We start from the raw sequence: 20,706 nt of genomic DNA on the forward strand, positions 1-20,706 counted from the left end.
AAATAAAAAACCAAAAATAAAATTTAGAATCTGTCTACAGCAGTGAAGTTGACCTTCAAATTGTAAGTAAAATTAATTTTTCTTAGAAGGAAAACCTCTCCAGTTAGTGAGATTACAACCAAAGAGAATAATAAAATATAATCACGAAGAATGTTGCATTTTTGCCTCTTTCTTAGGGACCTTCTCAAATGATTCATGTGAGAAATTGCTTCTGCTGTACGAGTTTGAAGTCAGAGCCAAATTGAATGATCCATTACTGGAAAGCTTCCTGGAATCAGTGTGGGAGCTGCCTCATTTAGAAACTAAAACATTTGAAACAATTGCAAGTAAGAGCTATATTTATGCTTTTGTAAGGCTGGTGGCCATTTCTATCGTATGACTTTTTTTCTTCTCTTTACTCCTCTTTCTTACCTCCAGGTAGGAAATAATTTTTCCTCATAGCACTTTGTTTCTCCTTCTCTAACGCCATTCTTAGACTATTTTGTATTATGATCATTTGTGCATTTATCTTCTTCACTCTATGAGATTATAATCTCTTTAGGGTCATAAACAATAATTATTTAATTTGTACTTACAAACCCTAGCGACGTTCATTGCTCCTAATAGGTGCTCAAATTTTTTCTGTGTGGAATTTAATTGTGTAACTACACAATAGGGGGAGCTCAAACTTTAGAAAGTTTTTCTGGGCTAGCTAGAAATAACTGAATGCTTCAACAATCAAAAGTGATGCAATCTTAGCAGTTTGCTGAAATGTACAGAGAAATACTGGTAATATTTTTTAACACAACTGCCACTCTCAAATTTCGGGCTGAACTTTAAGTGGGTTTGGGGGCTTAGAGCCTCTTTGGGAGTACACTGCAGGAAACAGCCTAATTTTCTTCCCTTTTTGTCTCTCACCCTCTTCAGGAGCATGTGTGTGGTTAATAAAAATATTAGGTAGCTCCAAGTGCACAAGAGTCACATTTGCCTTTCCTTGGTCTTGCCAAGACAGAATTCCTAGAGCCATGGAGCAGATGATATATACTTTAGAGACATGTGACAGTGACCACTGCTCCTTGTATAACGGAACTCCAATTCTAAAAATCTGTTAAATGCATGTGGAAGTCTTAGGGTTAGTTACCTCTGATACTCCCTTGTCAAGTGTTTCCTATTTTTAGTATCAGATAAAAATAGGACATTTTAGTACAAACCTGTTTTGATTAGTGCCCTTTTACTGATCTGCTTTCTGTTTCCTTCTTAGTGTGCCCTTCCTTGACTCTCATTCATAAGATTATTGCTTCACCTGTATGACTGAGTGCAAGGTCATAGAAACAGTAGGTTTTCTGTTGATGTTTGCTGAATAAAGGATGTTACCTGGTAATCCCACCATGCTACTCTACCCAGAAAATAGAAGCTATTTCCAAAAGCAACTGTAGATTTATCATTTATAAAATTCATTGTTGTTTATTTTTGTTCATCTGTTTCAGCCCAGTTTCATTAGAGAAAGCAAGTGGTAGCCTGGGATGAAAACTGTGATGGGTGACATTATGATGTTCACAACCTTTTTCCTTTTCTTCCTCTAGTAATAGCAATGGAAAAGCCTGCACACTATCCTTTCATTGCTCTCAAGGCCTTGAAAAAGGCTTTATTGCTCTACAAAAAGGAAGAATCAATTGATGTATCACAATACAGGTTAGTAAATACAATTCAAAACTTAATCCAGCCTTTTTGATAGCCAAAAGAACTATAGTCAATGCCTCATAAGTAACCAATCATTCTTAATTGACCCAACTTAAGAGATGATCTGGGGATGATCTGGGGGCACTCCTGTGGACAGCTCCATACTGAGAGTTGTATTACAGACCAATAATCATTTAGCAAAGTCAAGGAGCTTGCTTTTCCCAAAGGAGAAAAAAAAAGGGGAAAAGTTGCTTCTTTGTGTGAATCTGTGTATATAATAAAACTGCTAAGTACCTTTCTTTCTTTGTTTCATCACTAAATAATATTCCAAATGTACAGAAAAGTACAGAGGTTAATATAACAAACACCAACGTATCCACCACCCAGATGTATTTGTTTTATTTTTAGAGATGGAGTCTCGTGTTGTTGCCCAGGCTGGATTCAAACTCCTGGGCTCAAACGATTCTCCACCTCAGCTTCATGAGTAGCTGGGATTACAGGCACACAGCACCCAAATTTAACAAATGTTAACATTTTGCTATGTTTGCCTCATTATTTTTCTAAGCACTTTTTTTTTTTTTTTTTTTTTTTTTTTGAGACGGAGTCTCGCTCTGTCGCCCAGGCTGGAGTGCAGTGGCCGGATCTCAGCTCACTGCAAGCTCCACCTCCCGGGTGCAAGCTCCGCCTCCCGGGTTCACGCCATTCTCCTGCCTCAGCCTCCCGAGTAGCTGGGACTACAGGCACCCGCCACCGCGCCCGGCTAGTTTTTTGTATTTTTTAGTAGAGACGGGGTTTCACCGTGTTAGCCAGGATGGTCTCGATCTCCTGACCTCGTGATCCGCCCGTCTCGGCCTCCCAAAGTGCTGGGATTACAGGCGTGAGCCACCGCGCCCAGCCTATTTTTCTAAGCACTTTAAGCACTGATAAGTGCTGTATAAAATATTATCTATTGGAGACTTTTTTGTTTTCTGTGTCCAGACATGGGGAAAACTAGATGTTGTGTGACTTTTTTGTCTGGAAAACATCATTACAGTCTCCCTGTGTTAAGGCACGAAAGACAGTTCTTGTGGAATCGTTCCACTTTAAACCCCAGTTCCCTTGCCCATTTGAGGAAGTACCAAGATGCTTTAAAATGCCTGTAAATTGAACCAGCTCATAAAATATAATAGACAGCCACAACTCCTTCGTGCAGGAAACTAAAAAAAGAATGAAAGACAACCATAGGCATGAAAAAAGAAAGGATTGGTCAACCTGTTTTACAGCTTCAAAAATCTGTCTTCTGAGGTTGGAGGCCAGATAAAACCGAGGGAAGAACAGAAGTGTTTTGAAGCTGTTAGTCTGGGATGAGATCCAGATTTTACTTATCTTAGCCATGAAGCCAATGATTTCTTTCCTTATGGGATGAGTTTTCTCTTTTTGATTTTCAGCAAATGTATGCACAACTTGATTAACCTCTCAGTGCCAGATGGGGCGTCGAATGTAGAGCTCTGTCCCCTGGAAGAAGTTTGGGGCTATTTTGAAGATGCTCTGAGCCACATTAGCCACACTGTAAGTCAAATAGTGATATTAAACTTTCAGTTAATTTTAAAGAACTGAACTGTCTTGTGTACTATAAATTGTATACAATAATGCTTTCTGATATGAGTTTTATGATAAATTCATATTACAATTTTGTAGTTACACACTACAGAATTTTCCTGGGTTTTCTGAAATATAAATAGTTGAAAGTAGACATTTTCTAACACAAGTATATTATGGATTAGGTCCAAATAGCAGTACCACCAGGCATTTTGAATTATTTTATATTTTCAAATCATGGTGGGATGATTACTTCCTCTGTGATGATATGAACCTTTTGAAAAAAGTTATTGCTATTCCCATCCTTTCCCAGAAGCAGGTGATAGAGTAGAAGGAACATTGAAGACCTGTATTCTAGTCCCTCCTCTGCTGATTTCTTTTTCTTTTCTGTGCAGGTTTATTCAGTGGTTTTAAAATTAGGTTTCTTGAGGTATAATTTACATATCATAAAATTCACCATGGCTTGTGCACAATTCAGTAAATTTATAGAGTTGTGCAACTATCACTACAATCCAGTGTTTTTTCATTTAAAAAATGTTTTATTTTTAATTTTTGTGGGTACATAGCGGTGTATATGTTTATGGGCTACATGAGATATTTTGGTACAGGCATATAATGCATAATAATCATATCAGGATAAATGGGGTATCCATCACCTCAAGCGTTTATCCTTTGTATTACAAGCAATTCAATTATACTTTTAGTTTTTAAAAATGTACAATTAAATTATTGTTGATTATAATCACCCTGTTGTGCTACTAAGTACAGATCTTATTCATTCTATTTTTTGTACCTATTAACCATTCCCACATTTCCCCCACCCCTCCTCTGGTAACCATCTCTCTATTTCTCTCCCCAACAGTTCAATTATTTTAATTTTCAGCTTTCACAAATAAGTGAGAACATGTGAAGTTTGCTTTTTTGTGTGTGCTGGGCTTATTTCACTCAATATACTGATCTCCAGTTCCATCCATGTTGCTGCAAGTGACTAGATCTCATTCTTTTTTTATGGCTGCATAGTTCTCCATTGTGTATAGGTACCACATTGTCTTTATCCATTCATCTGTTGACGGACACTTAGGTTGCTTCCAAATCTTAGCTATTGTAAACAGTGCTGCAACAAACATAGGAGTGCAGATACCTCTTTGATATACTGATTTCCTTTCTTTTGGGTGTATATCCAGTAGTGAGATTGCTGGATCATATGGTAACTCAATTTTTAGTTTTTTGAGGAACCTCCAAACTGTTCTCCATAGTGGTTGTACTAATGTACGTTCCCACCAACAGTGTGTGAAGGTTCCCTTTTCTCCACATCCTCACCAGCATTTGCTATTGCCTGTCTTTTGGATATAAGCCATTTTAACTGGGGTGAGACAATATCTCATTGTAGTTTTGATTTGCAGTTCTCTGATGATCAGCGATAGTAAGTACCTTTTCATATGCCTGTTTGCCATTTGTATGTCTTCTTTTGAGAAATGTCTATTCAGATCTTTTCCTTATATTAAAACTCGATTTTTAGATTATTTTTCCTATAGAATTGTTTGAGCTCTATGTATATTCTGGTTATTAATCCCTTATCAGAGAAGTAGTATGTAAATATTTTCTCTTATTCTGTAGGTTGTCTCTTCGCTTTGTTGATTGTTTCCTTTGCTGTGCAGAAGCTTTTAAACTTGATGTGATCCCATTTGTCCATTTTTTATTTGGTTGCCCATACTTGTAGGATATTGCTCAAGGAATCTTTGCCTACTGCAATATCCTGGAGAGATTTCCCAATATTTTCTTGTATTAGTTTCATAGTTTGAAGTGTTAGATTTGAGTCTTTAATCCATTTTGATTTGATCTTTGTATAAGGCAAGACATAGGGATCTCAAGTTTCCTTCTTCTGCATATTGGATATCCAGTTTTCCCAGCACCATTTATTGAAGAGACTCTCCTTTTCCCAAAGTATGTTATTGGCACCTTTGTCAAAAATGAGTTCACTGTAGATGTATGGATTTATTTCTGGGTTTGCTATTCTGTTCTACTCTGTTGAGCTGCCTGGGGCTGGAGGAGGGGTGATACAAGCACCCTGTGGCCACTACCACTGGAACTGTGCTGGTCAGACCTGAAGGCAGCACAGCACTGGGTCTCACCCAAGGCCCACTGTAACCACTACCTGGCTACCACCTATGTTTGCTCAAGGCCTTAGGGCTCTACAGTCAGCAGGTGGTGAAGCCAGTCAGGCTGTGTCCTTCCCTTCAGGGCAGCGACTTCCCCCTGGCCCCAGAGATGACATGCAGGAGCCAGGGCCTGGAGTCAGAAACCCTAGAAGTCTACCTAGTGCTCTATTCTACTGCAGCTTAGCTGGTATCCAAACCACAACACAAAGTCTTTCCCACGGTTTCCTCTTTCCACACGCAGAAGAGTCTCTCCCCATGGCCACTACCATCAGGTGGTGTGGGGAGTTCTGCCGGGCTACTGCCAGTGTTCACTTGAGGCCCAAGAGCTCTGCGGTCAGCTTGTGGTGAATGCTGCCAGGCCTGGGACTCATACTTCAGAGAAGTGGGCTCCTCTCTGGCCCAGGACAGATACAGAAATCCCATCCAAGAGCCAAGGCCTGGAACCAGGGACCCTAGGAGCCCACTTGGTGCTCTAACCCACTGTGGCTGAGTTAATATCTAGGCTGCAATACAAAATCCTCTTTACTCTTCCCTCAGCTTTTCTCAAGCAGAAGGAGTCTCTCCTCATAGCCACCACAGCTGGGAGTGTACTGGGTCACAACTGAAGCCAGCATGTCTCAGAGTCTCACCTAAGGCCCACAGTATGTACTACCTGGCTACTGCTGCTGATCATTGAGGACCAAAGTGCTATTTAGTCAGCAGGTGATGAATCCTGCTGAGACTGGGTCCTTCCCTTGAAGGCAGTGGGTACGCTTTAGCCCAAGGTGTGTCTCAAAATGTTATCTGGGAACTAGGGCCTAGAATGGGGCCCTCATGACTATGCCAAGTGCCCTATCCTACTGTGGCTGAGCTGGTATCCAAGATGCAAGACAAAGTCCCTCTTAAGCTTCCCTCTCCTCTCCTCTAGTAGAAGGAAGGGGTCTCTTTTGGAACTGCAAACTGCACTGCCTGGGGTTGAGGGAGGAGTGGTGCAATCACTGCCTTGGCTGCCCTGGCTGGTGTCTCACCAGGTTGCATGTCCCCCAGATGCACTGGCTCCAAGCCCAGCACAGCACTAGGATTTGCCCAGGAGTTGCAGTCCTTGTGGCCTAGACTGCCTCTCAAATTTATTTAAAACCCCAGGGCACTTTAGCTCTCAGTGGCAAGGCTTGTTGGAACTCAAGTTCCAACCACTGGAATGGACAATTGCTCTCTAGCTAGGGCTGGTCTAAATACTCCCTCCATGAGAATCAGTTGAGTTCTGCCCAGTGTTACTTTCCGCTGTGACAGGGCAGCACAGAGTTCCAAGCAAGATCCCACAATCACTGTGGTCTCCCTTCCCCAAGCACACAGATTCACCATGCCATGCAGCCACTGTTGGGGCATAGGAGGGGGTGGCATTGGCAATTCAAGATTGTCTTTCCTACACTCTTTAGTGGCTCTTTCAGTGATATGAAGTTAAAACCAGGTGCTGTGATCACTCACCTGATTTTTTATTCTTAATTTTTGTGCAGATAGTTATTAAATTTGGTGTTCCTGCAGAGAGGATGATTGGTGGAGGCTTCTATTCAGCCATCTTGCTCCATCCTTCCTCCCACAGTCCAGTTTTAGAACATTTCCATTACCCTAGAAATTTCCCCCTTGCCCATTTACAGACAATTCTTGCTCCCACCTTCAGCTCCAGGCAACCACAGATCCGCTTTCTGTCTCTGTAGATTTTCTCTTTCTGGACACTTCATATAAATGAAATTATATAATACATGGCCTCTTGTGTCTGGCTCATTTCATTGAGCATAATGTTTTTGAGGTTGATCCATGTTGTGGTATTATCAGTATTCCATTCCTTTTTCGTTTGCTGAATAACATTCTAGTGAATGGATATAACACACTTTGTTTATCCATTCATCAGTTCATAGATATTTGAGTTGTTTCCACTTTTTGGCTATTATGAATAATGCTATTATAAACATTCATGTGCAAGTGTTTTTGTGAACATATGTGTTTAATTCTCTTGAATATATACCTAGGAATGGAATTGTTGGGTCATCAGGTAACTCTAGATTTAGCTTTTGGAGGAGCTGCAGTCTGTTTGCCAAGGTGGCCATACCATTTTACATTTTCACTAGCGGTGTATGAAGATTCCAATTTCTCTACATTCTCAACACTTATTATTGTTCATCTTTTCTTTTTTTGTTATAGCCATCCCAGTGGGTGGGGAGTAGTAGCTCATTGTGGTTTTGATTTATATTTCCTTGATGACTAATGGTGGTGATCATTTTTTCATGTACTTATTGACTGTTTGTGTATTGTGTTTGGATAAATGTCTATTCAATTATTTTCCCATTTTTAAAATGGAGTTTTTATTGAGTTATAAGAGTTCTTTATATATTCTAGATACAAGTCCTTTACGAGATATATGATTTGGAAGTATTTTCTCCTAGTCTCTGGCTTGTCTTTTCATTTTCCTCAGGGTATCATTTGAAGAGCCAAAGTTTTTAATTTTGATGAAGTCCAATTTATCAATTTTTTCTTTTGTGGGTAATGTTTTTGGTCATGCTGAGAAATCTTTGCCCAACCCACGTTTACAAAGATTTTTTTCCTATGTGTTTTTGTAGAAGTTGTATACTTTTATCTCTGACATGTAACTCTATAATTCATTTTAATGTTGGTTATAGTGTGAGGTAAGGGTCTAAATGATGTTTTGTTTGTTTCCTGTTGCATGTTAGTATCACTCCTCTGCTGTCTGACTTCAGTTTTCACATTTGTAAAGTGGGAATAATACCTGATCTGACTCTCCCACACTGGAGTTGTAAAGATCAATGAAAATAATGTATGTTTTTTAAACTTTAACAGCTTGTATACATGTAAGGTAGTATTGTTATTATAAGAGAGCTATAAAACATTAAGAACACTACATGCCTTGCTTAAAGTTCCACAGAAAGCCATTATTTGAGTCCATGTTAATATCTGAGGATCCTGACTGCTCTTGACTCAACTACTTCTTAATATATAAATATAGTCATGTGCCACATCATGACATTTCATAATATATAATGGTGGTCCTGTAAGATTATAATGGAGCTGAAAAATTCCTGTCACCTAGTGACATCGTAGCCATCATAAGGCAACACATCACTCACATGTTTGTGGTGATGCCAGTGTTAACAAAACCTACTGAACTGCCAGTCATATAAAAGTACAGCACATACAATTAGATACAGTCCATAATTCTTGTTAGTGATATAACAAATTACTATGTTGCTGTTTCATGTATTTACTATACTTTTATCATTATTTTAGAGTATATTCCTTTTACTTATAAAAGAAAGTTAAAACTGTAAGGCAGCTTCAGGCAGGTCCTTCAGGAGGTATTCCAGAAAATGGCATTATCATCCTAGGAAATGACAGCTCCATGTATGTTTTGCCCAGGAAGCCTTTCCAGCAGGACAAAATGTGGAGATGGGAGACAGTGATATTGATGATCCTGGCCCTGGGTAGGCCTAGGCTAATGTATGTGTTTGTGTCTTAGTTTTTAACAAAAAGTTTTTAAAGTTTTTAAAAAAATTAAAAATAGGAAAACGCTTATACAATAAGGATATAAAGAAAATATTTTTGTACAACTGTATAATGTATTTGTGTTTTAAGCTAAATGTTATTACAAAAGAGTCAAAAAGTTGGGGTTTTTTTGTTTTGGTTTGGTTTTTTTGAGACAGAGTCTCGCTCTGTCACCCAGGCTGGAGTGCAGTCTCGGCTCATTGCAACATCTGCCTCCTGGGTTCAAGCAATTCTCCTGCTTCAGCTTCCAAATAGCTGGGACTATAGGTGCGCGCCACCACACCCGCATAATTTTGGTATTTTTAGTGGAGATGAGGTTTCACCACATTGGCCAGGCTGGCCTCAAACTCCTGACCTCAAGTGATTGGCTCACTTCAGCCTCCCAAAGTGCTGGGATTACAAGCGTGAGCCACTGTGCCTGGTCAAAAACAATTTTTTTTTTTTTAATTAAAAAGATTTTTTGTTTTTTGTTTTTTGTTTTTGAGATGGAGTCTCGCTGTCACCCAGGCTGGAGTGCGAGGGCGCAATCTCGGCTAACTACAACCTCTGCCTCCCAGGTTCAAGTGATTCTCCTGCCTCAGCCTCCCAAGTAGCTGGGATTACAGGCATGTGCCACCACGTCTGGCTAATTTTGTATTTTTAGTAGAGACAGGGTTTCACCATGTTGGTCAGACTGGTATCAAACTCCTGACCTCAAGTGATCCACCCACCTTGGCCTCCCAAAGTGCTGGTATTACAGTTTATAAAGGAAAAAAGTTGCAGTAAGACAAGTTCAATTTATATTTACATATTTTTTGAGACAAAGTCTCTCTCTGTCACCCAGGCTGGAGAGCAGTGGCACGATCTCAGCTCACTGCAGCTTTGACCTCCCAGGTACAATCAATCCTCCCACCTCAGCCTCCCGAGTAGCTGAGACCACATGTGCGCACCACCACACCTGACTAATTTGTTTGTATTTTTAATAGAGACAGGGTTTCACCATGTTGCCCAGGCTGGTCTTGAACTCAAGTTCAAGTAATCTGCTTAAGTAATCTGCCTGCCTTGGTCTCCCAAAGTGTTGAGAATGCAGGTGTGAGCCACCACGCCTGGCCAAAGGTTAATTTATTATTAAGAAAGAAAAAAACCCTTTAATAAACTGAGTGCAGCTTAGGTATACAGTGTTTATAAAGTCTACAGTAATGTACAAGAATGTCCTATACCTTCATGTTCACTCACCACTCACTCACTGACTCACCCAGAGCAACTTCTAGTCCTGCAAGCTCTATTCATGGTAAGTGCCCTATAAAGGCATACCATTTTTTTTATCTTTCATACCACATTTTTCCTCTACCATTTCTATGTTTAGATACACAAATACTTACCATTGGGTTACAGTTGCCTACAGTATTCAGTACAGTCACATGCTGTATGGGTTTGTAGACTAGGAGCAATGGGCTTTACCATATCGCCTAGGTGTGTAGGAGGCTATACCGTGTAAATTTGTGTAAGGACACTTCTGTGATATTCACACAATGATGAAATCACCTAATGATACATTTCTCAGCTTGTGTCCCCATTGTGAAGCGAGACATGACTATCTGCAAATCACAACAGATGGTGGAACATTATAGCAGGGTGACAATCTGATACAAACTAGCATTGACTTACCAAAGCCTAGAATTCTCCTGGAGATGTGTAATTATGGCCTGTGTGAATTTAAGTTTAAAAATAAAAACTTCAACATTGGACATTTGGATTATTTATTTTACTGTCTTCTCGGATGAACAGGAAATTCTATTTCTAAGCCATGAGCCTCCTCTGGACCTTTCAGGTGTGTTTGCCATAGTGACCAATACAAACTGAAATTAGATTGTACTATAACTCCAAGTTGATCAATTTCCATAGTCTCTCTATAAGGCCAAAATTTCTCTGTGCATTTTGTTTTTGCCACTTTCATTCTGTCCAATATATTGCAGTTCCAATTCTCTGGCTCTTGGTTTACCTGTTAGAGAGCTTAATGTTTTTCTACTTTTCTCATGAGTTTCCCATCCATTTATTGCTCATCCCCTGAAACATGACTGGATAGTTAGCTTTTAAATGCAGTGATTAATTTTTTTTTTAATTTTTTTTTTTTTTTTTTTTTTTTTTTTTTTTTTTGAGACGGAGTCTCACTCTGTCACCCAGGCTGGAGTGCAGTGGCGTGAACTCGGCTCACTGCAAGCTCCGCCTCCCAGGTTCACACCATTCTCCTGCCTCAGCCTCCTGAGTAGCTGGGACTACAGGCGCCCGCCACCACGCCCGGCTAATTTTTTTGTGTTTTTAGTAGAGACGTGTTGGCCAGGCTGGTCTCGAACTTCTGGCCTCAAGTGATCTGCTCACCTTGGCCTTCCAAAGTGCTCACGTACTCTTTACCCAGTTCCCCCAACAATAACAAAACTAGAGTACAATATCACAATCAAGATATTGGCATTATCACAATCAAGACATAGAGCATTGCATTTCTGTCACCACAAGTATTCCTCATGTTTCCTTTGTATAGCCCTCACACTCTTCTCTCCCACTCGCAGCTCCTCCTTAAACCCTGGCAACCACAAATCTATTACCAATTTCTATAATTTTGTCATTTCAAGCATGTCATATAAATGTGATCAAACAGTATATAGCTTTTGAGATTTGGAATCATATAGTACATAACTTTTTGAGATTGGCTTTTTTTGAGACAGGGTCTTGCTCTGTCACTCTGCACGTGAAGCTCATCATAGCTCAGCCTCAGCCCCCCAGGCTTAAGCGATCCTCCCACCTTAACTCCCTGAGTAGCTGGGACCACAGGCATGCACCACCACGCCCAGCTAATTTTTTAATTTTTTTTTGTAGAGATGGGGGTCTCACTATGTTGCCCAAGATGATCTCAGACTCCTGGACTAAGCAATCCTCCCTCCTTGGCCTCCCAAAGTGCTGGGATTATAGGTGTGAGCCACCACACCTGACCAAGATTGGTTCTTTTCACTTAGCATAATTCTCTAGAGATTCATCAAGTCGTTGTTTGTCACAAAAGGACAAATATCATATCCTTCTATTTATATGAAGTACCCAGAGTGGTCAAATTCATAGAGATGGACACCTGCAGGGGAGGCTCCCCAGGAAGAGCTGACTGGGTGTTCATTGGCCTCTTCCTGCAGGCTCAAGATTGGCCTTAGCTTAGAGTCACTGGGCTTGGGCTTCTATTTGCCAGTCAGGGTTGTTCACTCAGTTTTACATGAATACTGAATACTGAATACTCAGAGTTTGAAGAATCCAGCAAAATTACTCAAACTCAGTGTTTATGGAAGGGAATAAAATAGTAAGGCATTTACATTTTATATCTCCATAAACAAGCAAAAGTGTCTATCTCTTTCAGACAACAAACATGTCATTTAATTATCTCCATAATAAAAAAATTATTTAATAAACAATTGGAAAAAAAAGAAAGTAAAGTGGTGGTCGCCAAGGACTGGGGTTATTATATAATAGGCACAGACCTTTAGCTTTGCAAGATGAAACTGGTTCTGGAGATGGATGGTAGTGAAGGTGGCACAACAATGTGAATGTACTTAATGCCACTGAACTGTTCACTTAAAATCGTTAAGGTGGTTAAATTTTGTGCTATATGTATTTTACCCCATTTTTTTAAGTCATAGAAAAAAGATCTTTGTCGGGTATTGTAACATTTCTGTCATATCAGTGTTGGCGTCAATTCATTGTCTTTTTCATTATTTGAGATCTTCCTGGTTATTAGTATAATGAGTAAATTTGTTAAACCTGAACAATTTCATATTTTGTTCTGAGACTCTGGATCTCATTTAAACCTTCTGTTTTAACTTGGTTTCTCTGACCTGCTTTAGCAAGGGAGTGGGCCCAGCCTTGTTACTTCCAGGTAGAGGTAGAAACGAGCCTAAGTTTCTAACTTGGCCTCTGTCATTGATACTCAAGGTAGAGGACTCCTTTTTACTACCGGTCCCTTGGCTAGAGACAGCAGACTTTTCTTGGGGCTTTTTTAGTTTTTTCTTTTTCTTTTTTGGTCTATGTCTGTTGGCATCTCTAGCACCAAGTTTGGGGTATATGAAGCAAAAAGAAAACCCAGAGAACTTACCACTATGCCAATCCTTGGCTCCAAGGTCTTCCCTTTCTCTACACCTTTCAGAGGTTTCTTATGTTTGTTTTATGTATAATGTTCAGGAGTTCTATTTAGCAGGAAGAATAGGGATAAGTACATCTATTCCATCTCATGGAAGTGGAAATTTCTTGGTTCATTTTTAAGAATATACAAAAGCTTAAATAATGGTGGAGGGAAACCTACACTTAAAGAGAAGAGACAAACCTAATCCTCACAGCTGATGTCAGAGTCACAGAGTCACAAAGGCGTTTTGTAACCAAGAAGCCCAGAAGAACACAGACTCTTTCCTTTTACAAAGGAAGCTAAGGTGATTCAAACTACTGAGCTACATTCTCTAAGAGTTTGCTTCGCAAAGCGTGATCAGCATCCCCTAGGAGCTTGTTAGAAGTATGGAATCTTAGGCCCCAGACCTACTGAATCAGTCTGCATTTTAACTATATTTTCGGCCAGGCACGGTGGCTCACGCCTGTAATCCTAGCACTTTGGGAGGCCGAGGTGGATGGATTACTTGAGGTCAGAGTTTGAAACCAGCCTGGCCATTATGGTGAAACCCTGTCTCTACTAAAATTACAAAAATCAGCCAGGTGTGGTGGTAGGCGCCTGTAATCCCAGCTACTTGGGAGGCTGAGGCAGAAGAATCGCTTGAACCCAGGAGGTGGAGGTTGCAGTGAGCCAAAATCACACCACTGCACTCCAGCTTGGACAACAGAGTAAGACTCCATCTCCAAAACAAACAAACAAACAAACAAACAAACAATATTTCCAAGGGACTTGTATGCACATTAAAGTCGGAGAAGGTCGGTTTTCAATCCTTTGTCTCTTGTTTGGCCTTCTACTAGTTCAATTTCATCTCAGTTCCTACTTCTGCCAATCTTATATAAGTTCATAGATTAGGCAATTGGAATCTAAAGGAAGTATAAGGTAAAGTTTCATTCAATGACTGAGAAAATTTAGAACTGGAAACTAACGATCTTTGCAGTTACCTAATTTAAGCTCATTATTTTGCAAACTGAGGCATTGAAAGGTTAAATATCTGACACAAGGTCATACCACTATATAATGGCAAAGCTAAAACTTGCACCCCGTGTTCTTTCTTCATAGGACAATGGTCCTTGGGTTTTCTTTCATCTATTTTTTAATAAAATTTTTTTAATTGAGAGGAAGTCTTGCTGTGTTGCCCAGGCTGGTCTCAAATTCCTGGGCTCAAGCAATCCTCCTGCCATTTCCTCTCAAAGTGCTGGGATTACAGGTGTGAGCCCCTGCATCCAGCCTTCTTTCATCTAAATCTTCCTCCTTCCAAGCCTCACGTCTCCCTGAGACTGGAATTGAGGTTCATACAAAGGCATCTTTGAGTCAGGCTTTGATATTGTGTCTCTCCTACAGCTTTGTAGTTTCCTAATTGGTCTCTGGCTCTTCCTTCTCTTCTCCATTTTCTCCTGTGCATCCCTATCAAATATATCTCCCTAAAACGCAACCTTTGCTCTATCACTCCCTTTCCCTCAACTCTTTTAACAACTCTGTATTTCCCAAATCCTTACCTAGACCCTTAAGGCTATCTATCCATAACCTCATTCAACCCCAAAAACAAGACAGAGTTTTTCCCAGGCACTACTCAATATTCTCTTTATCATCAACCTTCACCTCCTTCTCTCCCTTCTTCTTAGAACAAAGCAGAATCTTCCCTGAAGAAAACGTGTCCCTCACTACCAATTTTTATGGAGGTCTCATCTTTTCCAACTCCCTTTTTCTCAGCAGAAGGGACTAAATTACCTGGAACTTTGCTCTATGATGGTACTTTGTACTATTTATATACCAGCTTCCTATGGCTTCTCTTCACTTAAAAGCTATATCTCTTAATCACCAATGTTGTCATGTCCTGGACCCACCTTTTCCTTCCTTGATAACTTCATTGTTATTTTTTATCCTAAGTGACTTTGGCATCCATGTTAGCAATTCTTACACTTCACCGTTTCTGTTTTTTACCCTTTAGCCACTGTCTACATCCCATGTAAGCCACCCACTGTGGCACTGCTCCACCTTCAAGATTGGTAGCTAACACAACACTTTTCTATTGAGTATAATCTCCCTTTACTCCCCCATATTTATTCTCTGTTCTCACTTGAACTTCAAATCACTCGTCTTTTCCCACTCTATTATAGTCCAGTCTAACTACCTTTTTTTCTTTTTCTCTTTCTTTTCTTTCTCTTTTCTTTATTTCTTTCTTTGCTTCCTTCCTTCTTCCCTCCCTCCTTCCCTTCCTCCCTCCCTGCCTTCCTTCCCTTCCTTCTCTCTTTCTCTCTTCTTCTGATTATTCCTGCCATTTCATTTTTTCTCAAACCTGATACCTTGCCACCATCAGTTCTTCTGCTCCTGATCTTGAGCAGCAGAAGCACTAAAGAAAGTTACAGAACCACCTAGATCTGGCCCAGTACAGATTCATTCTGTTACGCCTTCAATGGGTTCTCATTGCTGCTCAGAAATACTTTTATTCCTGTCAACTTTTTGGCAAACTCAAAGTGGCTGCTTCAAACCTTTTCTAACCTCATAAAAACTTAAACCTACCTCATTCCCCATTAGATGATCTCATCATATCATTCCAGTTGAGAAGATCAAGGGCATCACATATGAGATCCCTCACTGGCCCAGGTCTCAACCATAACATTCTACCACTGTACCTATCTACTCACCTTTCCTCTTTTTTCAAAAGAAATTTTCTCAACCTTGCACTGTCAGTTCAATCCCCTTCTACTTCCTAAGGCATTTTACTGCCTGTCTATCATTTTTACTCTCTGTCTACAGATTGTTCCATTCTGCTTTCAAGAATGCATAAGTCACAAACAAATGGAAATATATACCATGTTCTTGGACAGCAAAGCCTTAACAGTATGAAGTCAGTTTCCCTAAATTCGATGCAATAAATTCAGTCAAAATTAAAATCTCAATAAGATTTTTAATGAAACTTGATAAGGTGATTCTAAAATTCTTCCCTAAAAGAAAATGAACCAAAACATTTTTTGTGAAAGAACAAGGAAGGACTTGCCTTATCAAATACTTTTAAAACTATAAAATGATATTAATTTTAAAAGTATGGCATTAGTGCCAAAATCTACAAATAGATTAATAGAACAGGACCGAGCCCAGAAGGAGATCCACATATCTATGAGAATTTTGTATGCAATAGAGGAGGTATATGACATCACTGAGGGAACAATTGGTAAAATGGTATTGGGACAATTTAAAAAACAAAGTTACATCCTTATTTTTAAACTGAGGGGCATTATAGCATAGTGGTTAAGAGAACAGACTTTGGAGCCACATAGCCAGTTCAAATAAATTCTGGCTACACCATTTATTAGCTGTATAACTTTGGTCTTATTAATTAATTCTTTATACCTCTGTATCCTCATCTGTAAAATAAATATAATAATAATCTCAGTACTTTGGGAGGCGAAGGCGGGAGTATCGCTTGAGGCTAGGAATTCGAGACCAGCCCGGCCAACATAGCGAGACCTTGTCTCTATGAAAAATAAATAAATAAATAAAAGCTTTAAAAAAAGTGCCTACCTTACAGTATTATTAGTGTTAAATAATGTAATATATATAAAGTACTTATAGCAGCACATAGTAAGTACTATATAAGTGGTAGTATTTTTTTTTTTGCCTTATACCATGCAAAAAAATAAAGTCCAAAAGGAAGAAATAAAGAAAATCCAGATAAAGAGCTAAATATAAAATCAAAGCTATAAAAGCATTAGGAAAAAACAGAGGAAAGCATGTTTTAAAATCATGGAATGGAGAGGACCCACTCAGAAGCTGTACAGAAAACAAATAGATTTGGTTACATGAATTAATAATAACACAAGATACCACAAAACATTTTAGGCCTGGTGCAGTGGCTCATGCATGTAATCCCAGCAGTTTGGGAGGCCAAAGTGGGAGGTTCACTTGAAGCCAGAAGTTTGAGACCAGCCTGGGCAACAAAGTTACACTCTGTCTCTATGAAAAAAAAAAAAAAAAAAAAAAAAACACACACACACACACACATTAAGTTTTGTGGGCTTTTTTTGAAATGGAGTTTCACTCTGTCACCCAGGCTGGAGTGCAATGGCATGATGATGGCTCACTGTAGCCTTGACCTCCTGGGCTCAAGAGATCCTCCCACCTCAGCCTCCCAAGTAGCTAAAACTACAAGCGCATGCCACTACACCCAGCTAATATTTTGTATGTTTGGTAGAGATGCGGTTTCGCCATGTCTCCTAGGCTAATCTCAACCTTCTGAGCTCAAGCAACTCACCCTCCTTGGCCTTCCAAAGTGCTGGGATTATACGCATGAGCCACCACACCCAGGCAGATATGTATTTTATACATATGTAATACAATATTACTTTATTTTATTGTTCATATTGTTCTAGCTTTGAAAACGTCTGGCAGCTTCCCAGAAGGTTAAACATAGTTACCCTATGACCCAGAAATTCCACTGGTAGGTGTATACCCAAGAGAAATGAAAACATGTGTCCAAAGACTCATAGCAAATGTTCATAGCAAAGCTATTCATATAGCCCAAAATGGAAACAACCCAAATGTCTGTTAGCCAATGAATGGGTAAACAAAATGTGATATTTCCATTCAATGGAATATTATTTGGCCATTAAAAGGAATGAAGTATTGACACATGCTATAACATGGATAAACCTTGAAAACATGGTAAGTGAAAGATGTCAGTCACAAGGGCCCACATACTGCCTGGCCCCATTTATCTTAAATGTCCAGAAAAGGTCAATCTATAAGAGACAGAAATGACAGTAGTGGTTGCCCAGGGCTTAGTGGGGTAGGGGAGGAGGTTGAGAGGAAATGGAAGGATATTGGCTGGGGGCGGGGGGAATGTGGAGCCAATGGACATGGGCTTTCTTTTTGGAGGGATGAAAATATTCCATAATTGATTGTGGTGATGGTGGCAGAACTCTGTGAATACTGTGAATATACTAAAAACCACTGCATTGTGCACTTTAGGTAAACTATGTTTTTTTTTTTAATTGTATCCTAATAAAACTGATGCACATACTATTTACTTTGGGAATCTATGGAGAGCCTAAAAGGAGAGGCATTTGTGCTCCAGAATACCTACAATTCAGTTAGAGATCTACATGGCTGCCATATGTATTAAGATGTTAAGGACAGAGAAAACTGGTTTCAAATATGAGGCCCCAAAAACCATCAGAGCAAACACCTCAGTTTGCTGGCATTGATTTGTATTACATGTAGGCAAGTCCATGTGGCTTTGAGGTCAGTAGCTGTGTGGATGCATTTCTTTATTGAGGATTAATGATTTTCATAAGCAATGCTGGGCATGAGTGCAACTAATGCAAATTAAAATAAAACTCCCGTGTTCCCTAACTCATTGAATGACACCATCATTCTTCTGGTTGCCCAAGCCAGGCATCTAGGAGTCATCCTCAGCACCTCCCTCACTCCCACTTCTAATCTATCACCAAGTACTATCAATTTGACCTCCCAAATATCTCTCAAATTCACCTACTTCCTCCTCTCTTCCACCATCAATAACCTAATTCAAGTTATCACCTTTTATCTCAGCTACTTTAGTGATCTCAGGAACCTTTTAACTGGTCTCGCATCTACTCTTGCTTCCTTCCTTCCTTTCTTTGCCCAGCAACCAAGGTGGGTTTTTTTTTGTTTTGTTTTGTTTTGTTTTGTTTTGTTTTGCTTTTTTTTTTGAGACGGAGTCTCGCTCTGTCACCAGGCTGAAGTGCAGTGGTGCGATCTCAGCTCACTGCAACCTCTGCTTCCCGGGTTCAAGCGATTCTCCTGCCTCAGCCTCCCGAGTAGCTGGGACTACAGGTACGTGCCACCACACCCAGCTAATTTTTGTATTTTTAGTAGAGATGGGGTTTCACCATGTTGGCCAGGATGGTCTCGATCTCTTGACCTCATGATCTGCCCACCTCGGCCTCCCAAAGTCCTGGGATTACAGGTGTGAGCCACCATGCCCGGCCAATCTTTTACATTTTTGAGTATGCATGACCTTTTGAAATCCTCTTTAGTAGTTTCCCATTGCTCTTAAAGACCAAAATCCTGAATGTGGTATACAAAGTCCTGCTAACCTATCTGTCCTCATCTTGAGCCATTCTTTCCCTCACATTCTGCACTGTCAGCCACACTTTACAAGACCACAAATTACCACCTTCCAGGCAAATATGATGGTCTCTTTTCCCTGGCCTTCATTATTGGCCACTGCCTCCTTATTGAAATTCTGTTTTCCTTTTTCCTTTATTTTCTCGCCACTCCTCTGCGTTCTTCTCCCTCTTACCACCCAACTATGAACATTTCCAATATTCTCTACTCTTTGCTACTCTGTATTCCGTACTCTGTCCTTTAAGTGTTACCTGAGTTCCAGTCCATATCTGCAACAGCCTGCTTATCTCCAGAGTTACCTCAAGCCAACATGCTTAAAATAGAACTTATTGTTGCTTTATCCCTTATCCCCAGAAACATGTCCATTTTTTTCTTTCAATGATACCAGCATTCTTTCAGCCAAACTTAGAGCCATTTTCACTTGACCTGTCATTCCCCATATCAAATCAGTTACCAAGTTCTATTGATTCTTCCTTTAAATGAGTCTTACATCTGTCCATCTAAATTGTCACTATTTTAGTTCTGACCCTTATCACTTCATTCTTAGATCACACAACTCCCTTTATTTTAATTTATTTTTATTTTTATTATTTTTTCTTTGAGACAGAATCTCGCTCTGTCGCCCAGGCTGGAGTGCAGTGGTAAGATCTCGGCTCACTTCAAGCTCCGCCTCCCGGGTTCACGCCATTCTCCTGCCTCAGTCTCCCGAATAGCTGGGAATACAGGCGCTCGCCATCACGCCCGGCTAATTTTTTTGTATTTTTAGTAGAGACAGGGTTTCGCCATGTTAGCCAGGATGGTCTTGATCTCCTGACCTCGTGATCTGCCTGTCTCGGCCTCCCAAAGTGCTGGGATTACAGGCACAAGCCACCACACCTGGCCTCTATTTTATTTTTTGAGACGGAGTTTGGAGTTTCGCTCTTGTTGCACAGGCTGGAGTGCACTGGCATGATCTCAGCTCACCACAATCTCCACCTCCTGGGTTCAAGCGATTCTTCTGCCTCAGCTTCCCGAGTAGCTGGGATTACAGGCATGCGCCACCATGCCTGGCTAATTTTGTATTTTTAGTAGAGACGGGGTTTCTCCATGTTGGTCAGGCTGGTCTTGAACTCCTGACCTCAGGTGGTCCGCCCTCCTTGGCCTCCCAAAGTGCTAGGATTACAGGCGTGAGCCACCGCACCCAGCCACAACTCCCTTTAAACAAGTCTCCCTGTCTGTTTTCCCACACGGAGGTCTGTTCTAAACACCACTGGCATTTCTATCTTATTAAAACTACTGGCATTTCTATCTTATTAAAACTACACTTGCATCATATCACTCTCTTTCTCAAAAAGTTTCAGTGCCTTCCCATTGCCATCAGGATAAATTTCAAAATCTGAAGCCTGTAATGCAAAAACCCTTAACACTCCAGCCCACAAGGTGTTAGCAAACGTTCCACATGCCCTGGATTAGACAAAGTTCCATGGTTTCTTTACTGTAAAACTTCCTTAAACT

General features: G+C 40.2%; 1 protein-coding gene across 1 annotated transcript in view; it reads left to right on the forward strand.

The window, feature by feature from the left end:
- The window catches only part of LOC105476659 (testis expressed 11), a 325,115-nt gene that overhangs the window by 301,182 nt on the left and 3,227 nt on the right, over positions 1-20,706 (forward strand). Inside the window, exons 26-28 of the mRNA XM_011732780.2 lie at positions 177-326; positions 1,563-1,671; positions 3,087-3,207. Of these exons, the coding sequence (XP_011731082.2) occupies positions 177-326; positions 1,563-1,671; positions 3,087-3,207 (380 nt within the window). The remainder of the gene's footprint in view (positions 1-176; positions 327-1,562; positions 1,672-3,086; positions 3,208-20,706) is intronic.

The sequence above is a fragment of the Macaca nemestrina genome, chromosome X, assembly GCF_043159975.1.
Source record: "Macaca nemestrina isolate mMacNem1 chromosome X, mMacNem.hap1, whole genome shotgun sequence".
NCBI classification, from domain to species: Eukaryota; Metazoa; Chordata; class Mammalia; order Primates; family Cercopithecidae; genus Macaca; species Macaca nemestrina.